This window comes from Xenopus laevis, chromosome 7L (assembly GCF_017654675.1).
Source record: "Xenopus laevis strain J_2021 chromosome 7L, Xenopus_laevis_v10.1, whole genome shotgun sequence".
NCBI classification, from domain to species: Eukaryota; Metazoa; Chordata; class Amphibia; order Anura; family Pipidae; genus Xenopus; species Xenopus laevis.
The window spans coordinates 37331494-37346510 of NC_054383.1; the positions used below are offsets into that span (position 1 = coordinate 37331494).

Below are 15017 nucleotides of genomic sequence, written 5' to 3' on the forward strand. Positions count from 1 at the left end.
ATGGGAGCTACACTGATCCTAGTGGACCATTTTAGAGCATGGTTCGGACTTTTTTTCCGATTGTACCTATTATTTTTGGATCTTTTAATAACTTTCATGGCAATTGAGGTTTTAGAGAAATAGGGTTTAATTGTGGTTTCAAAAAGCTCTAAAACCACTATAATTTGACCTTTAATAAATGGGACTCTGTGTTTCCCTTTCACTATGCCTGTTCCCTACTGACAAATGTAGTCATCTCTTTTTAATTCTCCACTATATTTTTATTTGTCTGTATCAACGTTTTTTTTAGCTCAATCCTATATTGCCCACACCATCTGTTTTATTTTTTTCTATCAGCATCGCACATTTTTTCAATGTTGTCCTTTCTTTTTTCCTTCTTTGTCCCCGTCCCCCTTCTTTAAAATTTTTGATGTCTCTGCTTTCCACTGTTTTATTCCTATTTTCTTCTTTGGGGTCATTCCAATTCTTACTTCTCATTTTGTTCACTGTTCTGATTGACATGCTTCTTTTTGTACCCCTTTGTCTCCCCTTTTTACTATTTATGCTCAGGTTTGACAGAGGTTTGTCTCTCACAAGTGGAAATGGGCATTTTGTATAATTATTAACAGACCCAGTAACTGCATTATCGCACAGGGGGAAATGGGGACCCAGAAAGGACCTGCACCATTTGCTCCCAGGCACAGGAAGAAAAGGGGTCACAGTAATGTTAGATAGAGAGGGGTCCCAGTGTAAAGAGACATTGGGGCATGTTGTGATTCCTCATTTCCTGTACTGCTATATTATTGTTATTATTATATACAGTATAATATGATATTATTATTCTACTATTATTATAAGAACTGTGTTTATGTTTCCTATGTTACTTCTGTCCAAGCATGTATGATGTCTCTATTATCACACAGATGTCTGATCCCATGTGTTTATATTGTAGATTACTACAGGAGGGTACCCTGAAAGTAGTATGGTAAATATTTTCTATTATATTGCAGAAAGGATTGTGCTGCTTTTTTCCCAATACTTCTATTTGCAAATAATCTTTCCCTGAATTCTTTTTTATTGACCTTTGTTCTTGTAGGCCAAGGGGCAAATCAGATTTACCAATAGAAAATATACTGCCAGAACCTAATGGTTAAAGAGGACAAATCATTTTTAAAATGTTTTTATAACTTACAAAAATGTTCAGTATAATTGACTAAAATCTCACAGACATTGCTTAATGGTCTCTACTGTCTTATTATTTTCATCACAGTGAGCTGTTTATAGCTGTTCTAGACTTGGTAAACGATTGGCAACCTAGCACAATATTATTTTCTTGGCAAACGTTGCACACAGTCACCATAATACTGACATTTTCTACTTCTTTTTAGAAGCTTTAGCCATGGTTTGCCAAAGTATGAAGAAAACCCTAGGTCCCAAATATTACAGATATTATATCCTATGACTGTACTGATAAACAATTGTTTCACCTCCCTGTGGCCTTGGGCATCACATTTATTCACTTAAACAGTGAGCTATTATGGGCAGGAGCTAGTAGTAGAAGAAGGGTTTTATAGTGATCTAAGAAGGCGCTAAGGGCATTGAAACATGGCAAGGACTTTGTACTTAGTTTGCAATATCACAGTGTTATTATGTTAGTGAGCTATCATAACTGTTGCAAAATAAATATTTATTGCTTGAAAATGAAAATATACTTTTGCACATGTAATAATGGGATATTACATTTCTGAGTCTCTTCAATGGGGAATGGATCCATTTTGCTTTACTTTATTCTCCTACTTTTCTCCTCATTTCTCAAACTTGATTTATTTCCTCTGCTTACTTTTTATTCGTGCAATATAAAAAGCAGCTAAATAATAAATGTGTGAAAATGACTTCTGCCTTAGGGGGGTAATTTACTAAAATCCAAACTTATCTCATAATATACTGTAATAAAAAAGCTCGACCAAACTCCCATGCCCGATTGTAGCTTATTTCTTAATAAAAAAACTCTATTTAATCTGATTGTTGAAAAACTGGACAAAATCAAGCGAAAACCCAGATCGCTCAAATTGTTCTGCCTTTTTTTCCGTTGAATTGAGTTTTTTGCCCAAAAAAGGTCAAATGTTCGGGCTAAACCCAGCATAAACCACGATAACTTCAAATTGGGATAGGTACCTCTCCCATTGACTTTTACAGGACCTTGACAGATCTGAGATGGCAGATTTTCACATTTGGACTTTTTGCAGCATTGGGGTATTATAAATCTTGAAAATTTTGATTTTTTTTTCCCAGAAAAATTTAAGTTTTGGCCCAAAAAGCCAGACCAGAAAAATTATAGGTTTAATAAATAACCCCCTTGGTTTTCTAGATCATACTTTATTTATTACAGTCCCCTCACTCTTCACTCATTACCTTTGAACACTTCGGGGCCAATTCGGATTTCCTTTATTTTCACAAATCATATTTTTTCTTTAAAGAAATAGTTTTTTTTAAAATTTCTCTAAAACTCAAAAAAATTGAGATTTATCAAGAGTGAAAACCACGAAATACTCTATTACAAAACTGCACCAAGTAAAAGCAGTCAGGTCCCATAGCAGTCAATGGGAGCTGCACTGATCCTATTGGACCTTGTTAGACTTTTTAGAGCATGGTTCAGACTTTTTTTTTCCAATTGTACCTATTATTTTTGGATCTTTTAATAACTTTCATGGCAATTGTTGTTTTTAGAGAAATATGGTTTAATTGTGGTTTCAAAAAGCTCTAAAACCACTATAATTCGGCCTTTAATAAATGGGCCTCTGTGATTCCCCTTCACTATGCCTGTTCCCTAATGACAAATGTAGTCATTTCTCTTTAATTCTCCACTAAATTTTTCATGTCTGTATCAACTTTTTTTTTAGCTCAATCCTATGTTGCCCACCCCCTCTGTTTTATTTTTTCTATCAGCATCGCACATTTTTTCATTGTTGTCATTTCTTTTTCCTTCATTTCCACTTCCCCCTTCTTTAAAATTTTTGATGTCCACTATTTTATTCCTATTTTCTTCTTTGGGGTCACTCCAATTCTTACTTCTCATTTTGTTCACTGTTCTGATTCACATGTTTTTTTGTACCCCCTTTGCCTCCCTTTTTTTATTACTTATGCTCAGGTTTGACAGAGGTTTATCTGTCACAAGTGGAAATGGGCATTTTGTATAATTATTAGCAGATCCAGTAACTGCATTATCGCACAGGGGGAAATGGGGACCCAGAAAGGACCTGCACCATTTGCTCCCAGGCACAGGAAGAAAAGGGGTCACGGTAATGTGAGATAGAGAGGGGTCCCAGTGTGAAGAGACATTGGGGCATGTTATGATACCTCATTTACCGTACTGCTATATTATTGTTATTATTATTATTATATACAGTATAAAATTGTATTATTATTTTACTGTTATTATAAGAACTGTGTTTATGTTTCCTATGTTACTTCTGTCCAAGCATGTATGATGTCTCTATTATCACACAGATGTCTGATCCCATGTGTTTATATTGTAGATTACTACAGGAGGGTACCCTGAAAGTAGTATGGTAAATATTTTCTATTTTATTGCAGAGAGGATTTTGCTGCTTTTTTCCCAATACTTCTATTTGCAAATAATCTTTCCCTGAATTTTTTTTATTGATCTTTGTTCTTGTAGGCCAAGGGGCAAATCAGATTTACCAATAGAAAATATACTGCCAGAACCTAGTGGTTAAAGAGGAGAAATCATTTTTAAAATGTTTATATAACTTACAAAAATGTTCAGTAGAATTGACTAAAGCTTCACAGACATTGCTTAATGGTCTCTACTGTCTTATTATTTTCATCCCAGTGAGCTGTTCATAGCTGTTCTAGACTTGATAAATGATTGGCAACCTAGCACAATGTTATTTCTTGTCAAACATTGCACACAGTCACCATAATACTGACATTTTCTATTTCTTTTTAGAAGCTTTAGCCATGGTTTGCCAAAGTGTCAAGAAAACTCTAAGTTTCAAATAGTCCAGAAACTTTGTACTTAGTTTGCAATATCACAGTGGTATTATATTAGTAACCTACCATAACTGTTGCAAAATAAATATTTATACCTCGTAGAAGTAAATCTAGAGCAACTGGACTTGCTGATTAAAAATTAAAGACATTTTACTACTCATCCGAGCCGCTTCTTCAGTTTAATAAGTTCTTCAATTATTAATCAGCAAGTCCAGTTGCTCTAGATTTACTTCTCCTAGATATACCATGACCTGGATGAATGAAAACCTTCATTGACATAAATACTGTATGTATTGCTTGAAAATGAAAATATACTTGTGCACATGTAATAATGGGAGTAGAGTTATTAAAAATATATTAATATTAGTTTCTTCAGTGGTCAACGGATCATCTTTTCTTTATTTTATAATCCTGCTTTGTGTTCATATTGTAGATTACTACAGGAGGGTACCTTGAAACAAACACGGTAAATATTTTCTATTTTATTGCACATGTATGGTTTCTTTTCCTTTCAGTCTGCTTGCAAATAATATTCCCTTTATATTCACCCTTACTCTTGAGGATGAAGAGTCAAATCAGATTTTGCAAAAGAAAATATACAGCCAGAACTTAAAATGCAAGTTACAGATGAAAAAGATTTTTTTTTATACTTAAAATTTTTCAGTAGAATTGGCAAAGTCTCGCAGAAATTGCTTAATGCTCTTATTAGTTTAGAAGGTGGGGAACAAGAAGCTGCAAAAAAAAGGGGGAAGTTGTGCTAACCATTAATTTGTTTTTGCATAACATTCAAAGAGATTTATGTTAAAATTTAAAATGTGCATATTTTTGCTTTTCAGATACAAAACAGCTCAACCACAACTCTAGTAAAAAATATATGTTTGTTTAAAATAATAAATATTGTATAGTAACATTTTGTAACAGTTTTTCTTCCAATATTTGCATAGCAAACTATTTGTTTTATAACATAAATAAATATATGAATACATATGGATCTCAGGGATGAGCCCTCCTATAAACATTTGGAATTAATGACCTGGGTACAAATAAAAGTATAAAATACATGAAAAATAGTATTGTACTAGCACAGGAGCATAGAGAAAACAAAAGTCCTTTATAATAACCAATATGTTGTCCTTGGACTTACTTCCTGGTTACCACTTCCTGGTAGTACCTGTACACTTCCTGGTTACCAAAGCAATAAGAACATTTTTATTGTTTGATATGTTGATGGTCTAAATAATGTTGATGGAGTTTGTGTGTGATAAAAAAAGCATACATTAGAAATATACCTAAACATATTATATAACACATTAGTGGTAATCTCACTGTTATATAATATGTTTTTAAACAACACCAGATGGTTTTCAAGAGAAAGTAAAGTAAAATTGGAACTGACTGTTTTACATAGAGATGGTTTTGCTTCTGATTTCCATGCTATCCTGGAGAGATGAAGTATAAAGCTATTGATATGATTATTGGATCTACTTGTCAGATAAGGTCAAGTCAACTCCTGACACAGGGTCTGATAGATGTTATAATGCATAAATAAGATTATCTAAGAATTCATTAGTGGCTCATGTTTCAATTTACTGAATCCAATTCAAGGAAAAAGTGCAGATCTGTATAATGACCCACAATTTCAAACATTCTTAAATGACAAATTAGAACAATTTTAAGGGAACTATCACAAAAAATTAAAATTGTTATATCAGCTTTATTTTATGCAAATTCAAAACTTTATAAATATAATCAATTAAAAATTCAGTATTGTTGCAGAAATAATAGCCCTTCTTCATTAAAGGTAGTGTTCCTATTAGTGATGGGTGAATGAATTTGGCAGGTGCGAATTTGCGTTGAATTACGTGTTTCGACATCAGCGAGTAAATTCACGAAACTGTCTCAAAAATTTGCGCGTCAAACATTTTTGGAAGGGCATCGGAAAAGTCACTTGCGTCAAAACCGTCGCGTGTCAACATTATTCGGACACCCATTGACTTTAACGCTGGCGTCAAAATTCACTGAAAAAAATTGCCCATCACTAGTTCCAATATGTAAATGCCTTGTTTGGACTATTTACCAAGTAGGAATAAATGACTTTGAGAGTTTGCATGTGATATAAACAGTGTTTCCACAATTAATTGCATCTGGCCTAACATGTGAAGTGCCCTTATAATAAGCGAAAATTGGAGTATTTTGATACCCAGCCTTTTTTATACAAATTAAAGTCATTTAGTTGCATTCAAGTTACTTATGTTTTGGTGTTTCTTTATAACTTTGAGAAAGATGAATGGTGAAATTTAAAAACATATCTATTTTTTGTTTTTTAGACAACAAGCAACTCAACCACAAATCTAGTAAGAAATTAAGACAACTATTATATGATGAAACATTTCCTTGTAACTTTTCTCCGATTTCTTTAGTCAATTACATATTAAAGCTGTAAAGTAATGTAATATATATATATATAATATATATATATATATATATATATATGTGTATATATATATATATATATATATATATATATATATATATATATATATATATATATATATATATATATGATGTGTGTGCCTTGTTGTAGTGTTAATAGTATAACACTACAACATCTATCTATCTCCATCTAAATTGTTGCTATGTGCTAGCTTAAATCAGAACCGTAGGTGTTTGAAACTGTAAATTACAGACAAGTTACCAGAAGAGTCAATAAACAGGCACACTAGTAGACAGTAGGTAACATCGCAACACTCTGCCAGGCGTAGATTTGCTAGGACAATGCTAATTCACTAAAATCCGAAGCTGTGTCCAGGACGCCGAACGCTGGCAAAGTAGCGCTAGGGTTACTGCGGCAGGCGAAGTGAAGTTGCACTAGCATTGCTGAATCTGCAAACAACGGTAAGTTAAGTTCAATGTATTGTTGCAGCCAATACATTACACGACACAAGCTCATGAAACCTTAATAAAATAAAAAAAAGTTGTTATATTGCCCTTTATTTGAGCACAGTGTATAGTTTATGTATAAACTATATGTTAGGAAATGTAGAGGGGAAGCGGGTTACCCCCAAAAAAATATAACGCTATTTTTCAGCCTGTCACCCTGAAATAGGAAAATACGCCAGCGTTTTTTGGGACTTACAAAAAATTTCAAAAATTTTTTTAGGAAGTCCTATCTACTCTATTGCACTTCGTCTGGGGTGGCGAAGGCAAGTGTTTGTGCAAGAGGTAACGTTCAGTAAAATCTGCATCTTAGTGAATTTGCGTAGTTACGTCCATTCGCCAGATCGCAACTTCGCCAGGCGTTAGGGAGTGAACTACCACTAGAGTCTATCTCCTTCGCTAGTGAAGTTATGCCAGCGACCATAAGTAAATCGGCGAAGTACCGAAATTACGTCATGCTGGCGAATTTTCACCCATGTGAAAAAAGTCACTTTGCCTTTTAGTAAATTTGCCCCTTAGGGTGATGGCACATGGCATCATTCCGGACATTTTGTATTTCAAGCGGTAATGGCAGACAGTGAATGCACTTGGGGATATATGGATTGCTAATGAAATCAGTTGCCAGTGGTTTCAAACACCCCCATAGTCACTAAACAAATGGACAGAAAAATCTCACTATACTGTATGCCAGTGCTGTCCAACTTCTGTGGTGCCGAGGGCCAAAATTTTACTGGCCTACGTGGTGGAGGGCCGATAATAGAAGTCAGTGTTGGCCACTCCCCCTTTTAAACCACACCCACTTTAAACCACACACATGTTACCACAAGAACTTTTAAGATCATATCCACATTAACAGTGGTAGCACCACCAAAAAACAAAATGGTTGGTGCCAGTGTCAGACTGGCCCGGCGGGACACCCGGAAAAACCTGGTGGGCCCCCGCCCGGCCAGACGCCACTCCCGATCTCAAGGACCTAAACAAAAAATAATTGCGGTGCCGCGCGGCTCCAGACGCGAATGCGCCGTGTGGCTCCTTGCACACATGCGCGCAGAGAGCCTCTCTGCGCGCATGTGTGCCCTGCTGCTCTGTGCGCATATGCATGCACATCGCAGATGGGGGACTGGGGGTCTGACCCTGGTTGGTTCTTACTGCAGTGAAATCCCTCATCCCTCATATGTGAAAAATTGAAGTTATGTTAAAACATACCCTTAAATCCATATGCCTCATCCTCCCCTGTGGATAATACAACAACAACCCCCCAACACATGATACCTTAGGGGCCCTTAACAACAATTCAAATGCTAACAAACCCCAAGAACAAACAACTAACAGGCTTACATTCCACAGGTAGCATAGGGCAAGCAGAGAATGGCACACACAAGCAGCACTGGGCAAGCAGAGAATTTTTTTATATTTAAAAAATCTTTTTTAAATATACCATATTAGGTGTTTGAGGCTGAAGATAATTTCAGGGTACTTGCTGCTTTCCTTCCATCTGTAAGCTGTCATAAATATGTCACTGACTCTCACCACTTCACCAAGCCTATTTGTGATTTTATCAGAGTACTGTATTGTACAGGCATGAGATATGTTATATAAAAAGCAACAACGCTCCAAATTACGGTATAGCCATCTCCCATAGTCCATTTTAATCAAATTATTCAAAATTAAAAAAATATATTTTTCTCTGTAATAATAAAACAGTACCTTGTACTTGAGCCCAACTATGCTATAATGAATTTGTAGTAGTTCTAATTCTATTGGGATGGTTAATGCTTAAATTATAATTTGTAGATTTAAGGTAAGGAGATTCAAATTATGTAAAGACCCCGTATCCAGAAAATCCCAGGTCCTGAGCATTCTGTATAACAGGTCCCATTCCTGTACAACAAATTTCTGAGAACATATTAATAGCAGTTACGTGTAGGTTGTGGTACAGATGTTTAGTAAACCTTTTCTTTGCATATTTTCAGATCACTACAACACCACATAACGCAAATAATGTAAGTTTTTATCTTTTATATAGGGTCGGTCTGGGGGGCCCGGGGCCCACCGGGACTGCTGTCCAGGGCCCCTGGTTGGTGCTCACTGCAGGGAAATCCCTCATCACTCATATGTGAAAAATTGAAGTTATGTTAAAACATACCCTTAAATCCATGTGCCTCATCCTCCCCTGTGGATAATATAACAACCCCCCAACACATGATCCTTAGGGGCCCTTAACAACAATTTCCAAATGCTAACAAACCCCAAGAACAAACCCCTAACAGGCTTACATTCCACAGGTAGCATAGGGCAAGCAGAGAATGGCACACACAAGCAGCACTGGGCAAGCAGAGAATGGCACACACAAACAGCACTGGGCAAGCATAGAATGGCACATACAAGCAGCACTGGGCAAGCAGAGAATGGCACACACAAGCAGCACTTGGCAAGCAGAGAATGGCACACATAAGCAGCACTGGGCAAACAGAGAATGGCACACACAAGCAGCACTGGGCAAGCAGAGAATGGCGCACACAAGCAGCACTGGGCAAGCAGAGAATGGCACACACAAGCAGCACTGAGTAAGCAGAGAATGGCATACACAAGCAGCACTGAGTAAGCAGAGAATGGCACACACAAGCAGCACTGGGCAAGCAGAGATTGGCACACACGGGGAGGGAAGGCAGAACAGAGCAGGAGACAAGTAAACCTATCATTCTAATATGTACTACATACAGTGACACAGTGCTGGTGCCCCATTAGCATTTTGAACAAGGTGTGAACAGGTCAACAATGTGGGCAGTTTCAGTCTGGGTCTCAGGTGTGAACAGTACAGACCTTTAGGATATAAACAATAGAGGTGTCAAAAGTGTGAACAATACAGGGGATTACAGTGTGAATTTGAGGTTTAAACAATGAAGGGGCCAGTTAATCTCTGTAGTGATACATATCGTAAGAAGACACAGCATGTGGGGGGCCATGGAAGGGGGGGTTGGACAGCCCTGCTGTATGCAATTATTCTTAGGGCTGTAACAGCAGAGAAGGGTCTAGCTTTTAGATAAATATCTTTGATATCTGCAGAAAATTAAGCCCTGCTACATTTTTGATCTGTATAACAATTTTCATAAACTATTGTAGATTCCATTTCTGCTATTTATTTGGAAGATAAGGGATGTGTTGGTAGAATAAAATAATTTCCACAACTTTCAGGAAACTAATATCTACCTTAGATTGCTTCTATACCTTCTAATAATAATCCTTTTTAATTATACCATAATATATGTTTGAGGCTGATCACATGAAACTGAAGATAATTTCAGGGTAGTTGCTGCTTTCTTTCCATCTGTAAGCTGTCATAAATACTGTATGTCACTGACTCTCACCACTTCACCAAGCCTATTTGTGATTTTATCAGAGTACTGTATTGTACAGGCATGAGATATGTTATATAAAAAGCGCCAACACTCCAAATTACGGTATAGCCATCTCCCATAGTCCATTTTAATCAAATTATTCAAAATGAAAAAAAATATATTTTTCTCTGTAATAATAAAACAGTACCTTGTACTTGAGCCCAACTATGCTATGATGAATTTGTAGTAGTTCTAATTCTATTGGGTTTGGGTAATGCTTAAATTATAATTTGTAGATTTAAGGTAAGGAGATTCAAATTATGTAAAGACCGGAAAATCCCAGGTCCTGAGCATTCTGTATAACAGGTCCCATACCTGTACAAGAAATGTCTGAGAACATATTAATAGCAGTTAAGTGTAGGTTGTGGTGCAGATGTTTAGTAAACCTTTTCTTTGCATATTTTCAGATCACTACAACACCACATAACGCAAATAATAATGTAAGTTTTTATCTTTTATTATTACAAGGTTAGATTGTTAATGTAATGTAATTACAGTCCTCCCAGATTAAGTTTAATCCTCATTGTGGTCTAAAACACAAACATATTCTAAATCTGCTGTTAAACTATATATCCTGTTGTGAATGGTTGATTATGTGCTTGGATGGTACCCAAACAGTTTACAGGAAATCCTGGAAATAAGGACTGAATCGGTCTGGAGAGAAAATGTATTGCTTTCAATGTAGAAGCTGTAATTATGAATTGATTTTTGTTGTTGCTAATTTTTACAAAAGCAATTTAGCATTCTTTCTTGGGTGGTGAATCTGAAGCACTTATTTTTTCCACTATTGTCTATTCCCTGCTTAAGGCATTAGCAATTGGTCTTGGTGTTGGAATACCTTGTGGAGTGCTGCTCCTTGTTGGAATTGCTGTTTTAATCTACTTTCTTATTAAGCGCAGAAACAATCAGGTAATGTATAAGCTTTTACAAACATGTATGTTATACATGTCACTTCCATAATCTGCATTTATTTAAAGGAAAAGGAAAAGTATAATTGCTTAGAAGTTCCAAATGTTAAGTATGCCCTAGTGAGACCCCAGGCTGGTGATCCTGTTAGTTCAAATCTACTTCTGTAGAAGCATCATGTAGTGATATATTCTTGCGCTTCTGAACTCTATTCTAAGACCACAGGCCCAGTGCACAGTAAAGTAAAAAGTCAACTTTTTCCTTTTAAAGGAGAACTAAACCCTAAAAATTAATATGGCTGAAAATGTCACATTTTAGTTACTGACTTTGTTGCACCAGTGTAAAGTTTCAGCTTGTCAATAGCAGCCATAATCCAAAACATCAAACTTGTCACAGGGGGTCACCATCTTGGAAAGTGTCTGCGACACTCACATGCTCACTGGACTCGGAGCAGCTTTGCTTCGGGGTGGTCACAAATTTCAAGCAGAAAATGAGGTTGTCCTGTAATATATAGCTAGTTCTAGAGCTAGTTGCACTGGTTTCTGTGCTGCCATGTAGTAATTATCTGTATTAATTAGGGATGCACTGAATCCACTTTTTTGGATTTGGCCGAATCCCCGAATCCTTTGCGAAACATTCGGCCGAACTGAATCGGAACCCTAATTTGCACATAGTGCTTGGCAAAAATATTTTTACTTCCTTGCTTTGTGATGAAAAGTCACATGATTTTAGGGATTTGTATTCGGTTAGGCCAGGCACAAGGATTCGGCCGAATCCTGCTGAAAATGGCAGAATCCTGGCCGGATACTGAACCGAATCCTGGATTCGGTGCATCCCTTGTATTAATTACTAATGAGCCTTATATTGTGACATTTATATTCTATGTGTACTGCATATTTTGAGTTGGTCCTAAGCTCAGTAACTGACATCAGCACAGAGCATGTGCAGTGAATCAGCAGAAAAGAAGATGGGGAGCTACTGGGGCATCTTTGGAGGCACAGATCTTCCCTACTAAAGGGCTGTGGTTGCTTTGGGCTAGTACAGAAGCCTAAAACATAATATACAGCATTTCTTAGCCTATTACTTTAGTTAAGCTTTACTTCTTCTTTAAGTTAAGCTTATCTGCACATGTGCAACTGGACCAGATTTGATGCTTTAGCAAATCACATCTAATCTAATCACATTGTTCAGTTTTGGGTGAAAATGCTAATTAAGTGCAGTGGTGACCCTACCTGTACCGTAGTAGAAATGACAACAGAGTTACACAGCATGGTTGGCAGCTGCCATGTCAGGTAGCTTGAATTTCTGCCCTGGCTCTCTGCAGGTGAGAGAATCAAATAGGAGCTGACACATTGGAATTCAATCTGTTCCTTGCTTTAAGCTCCTGGTCAAACAGGCAGACATGGCAGTCATCAACTCCACTGAACAGTTCTGTCTTTTCATTTTGGGTACAGGGGGCAGGGCTATTCTGAAGGGTGTCTACCTGATGATGCTGAAGAAATGTGAGGGACCTGTGCAGGGGCCCTTTGATTAAAGTATTGCTTTAGTTCTCTTTAAATTGCAATGCTTTGAATTTTATCTCCAAGATGTCTAAAAGAATTATGATTATATTACCAGTAATTTAATATTGGTACTAAAACACACGCAATGTGCAATGTACTAATATCCAGTAATTCCTTTCCAGGGCCTATGCAACACCAAGAAGGAAGAGAAAGAACCTTCAGAAAATGAGTATGAAACCACCATGCCGATTCCACGGGTTAAACCAACGAACAATACTTATTATAACATTTCTTTAAACCACTATGAAAGTGCACCAGATGATCCTATATATGAAAGAACATTAAATTTGAAGTAACAAAAGCCAGCAATGTTTTTTTCATTATACAAAATTCAAAAATGCAAGATTCAAAAGTTATTTTAACCCCTTCAAAGGATTTTGCATTCCACTCACCACAATATAAAACACATTAATAAAGGAGAAAAGGTATGATCACTGCGGCAGGGTGATTATAATTGCTTACTTGAGACCCTGGGCCGAAGCTCCAGGGGGAGCACCATGTCTCAATCTTCTATCCTTTTTTGGATCTTCAATGTAGTACTAAGCAGGGTGCATATAGGCAGTAGAGGGAAAAGCTGTCTTTTTGCTTCTAAGTTTGGCTTTTCACTGTACTGCGAATGTGCACCTAGACTGGGCCATAGAAAGGTTCCAGGAATAAAAAGAGGATGGCAGATTGGTGCTCCTTCAGTAGTAAAATAGAAGAACAGATTGGCCAGCACAACATGATTTATGCAGTGTGAGGATCTCCCCTGCTCACATTTAATCACATACAATGTTTCAGGGGCTTGCCCCTTCCTACCTTTATGCCTTAATCTGTTGATTATACCAAAAAGTTGCATATATGTTATTTATACCTGTGGTATTTGCATATCCTGTAATTCCTGAAATTATATCCTTAAAGAGGGGATTCACCCTTAAATTAAGTTTTAGTATGTTATAGAATGGCTAATTTTAAGCAATTTTTAAATTGGCCTTCATTATTTTTTTTTTTTTTTTTTTTTATAGTGTTTTAATTATTTGCCTTCTTCTTCTGACTCTTTCCAGTTTTCAAATGGGTGTCACTGACCCCATCTAAATACAAATGGTACAAATGTATTGTTATTGCTACTTTTTATTACTCGTATTTCTATTCAGGCCCTCTCCTATTCATATTCCAGTTTCAGTACATGGTTGCTATGGTAATTTGGGCCCTAGCAACCAAATTTCTTAAATTGCAAACTGCAGAGCTGATGAAAAAAAGCTAAAAAAAACCCACAAATTATAATAAATGAAAACCAATTGCAAATTGTCTTAGAATATCACTCTCTACATCATACTAAAAGTTGATATAAAGGCGATCAACCCCCTGTGTGTGTGTGTGTGTGTGTATATATATATATATATATATATATATATATATATATATATATATTCCGTAGTGTGGCAATATAAATAGTGTAGTGTAGCATTGCACTTGCTCTGATAGCATGTCAGTATTGAGGTGGTCTCAGACCTGACATGCTGTGATAGATGTAATTTTTTTTTCCAAAAAAGTGTTATTTTTAAATGGTTTATCCAGATGTTTTATTATAGTTTTCCTCCTGTTTCAAAAGCATATACATTTTAGAGAACTTTAATATTGCACTACACAATTTTTCCAATACATTTTCATTAATAATGCTACAAAAGTTACCAAACCTTTTTAAAGATGATATATTTTCATTAATAATGCTGCAAAAGTAACCAAACTTAAATTTATATTGTATATTGTTATGCTTAAAAATGTTTTAGAATGTCAGTAAAGTTGATCTGTTTAAAAAAATTTTGTTTCTGTGTCTATAAGGAGTATAGAGTGGTTTTTTATATTGGAATAATATTTGAACTAAACTCAGTGAATATAATAATACATGAACTACAGCTCAGTGAAGAATCCATCTACAAATGTTTTACCTTTGCAGGTTGGCCTGAAACCCACAGGTTTAAATTTGACCATTGTGGGTACAGGTTGGGTGCGAGTAAAACCGGGGGAAATTTGCTCCCAAAATGTACCTGTTTTGAAACCAGCAGTGTGTACAGATGTGATGTCAGGAGTGGGAAGATGTGGGCACAGGTTAGGTGTGGGTCCTATAAAAACAAATAACAATGAGTTTTTGCTGACCCACACATCAGTGACCACAGCCTTCATAATAAACATCTGTGCCTCCAAAGATGCTCCTAGTAACTCTTTTTTATGGACCAACTTG

The 15017-nt window shown here is 36.2% G+C and overlaps 1 protein-coding gene across 5 annotated transcripts in view; it reads left to right on the forward strand.

Moving 5' to 3' along the window:
- The window catches only part of LOC121395392 (integumentary mucin C.1-like), a 55477-nt gene extending 42376 nt beyond the window's left edge, over window positions 1-13101 (forward strand). For 3 of the 5 annotated variants that reach the window (XM_041568797.1, XM_041568801.1, XM_041568798.1), the window contains 8 exons: window positions 932-964; window positions 3516-3548; window positions 4427-4459; window positions 6321-6347; window positions 8904-8933; window positions 10736-10768; window positions 11136-11237; window positions 12919-13101. In XM_041568797.1, coding sequence (XP_041424731.1) covers window positions 932-964; window positions 3516-3548; window positions 4427-4459; window positions 6321-6347; window positions 8904-8933; window positions 10736-10768; window positions 11136-11237; window positions 12919-13092 — 465 coding nt within the window. In that variant the 3' untranslated portion in view covers window positions 13093-13101. The remainder of the gene's footprint in view (window positions 1-931; window positions 965-3515; window positions 3549-4426; window positions 4460-6320; window positions 6348-8903; window positions 8934-10735; window positions 10769-11135; window positions 11238-12918) is intronic. The other 2 variants (XM_041568799.1, XM_041568800.1) reach the window with 2 other exon arrangements.
- The last annotated feature ends 1916 nt before the right edge of the window (window positions 13102-15017 follow it).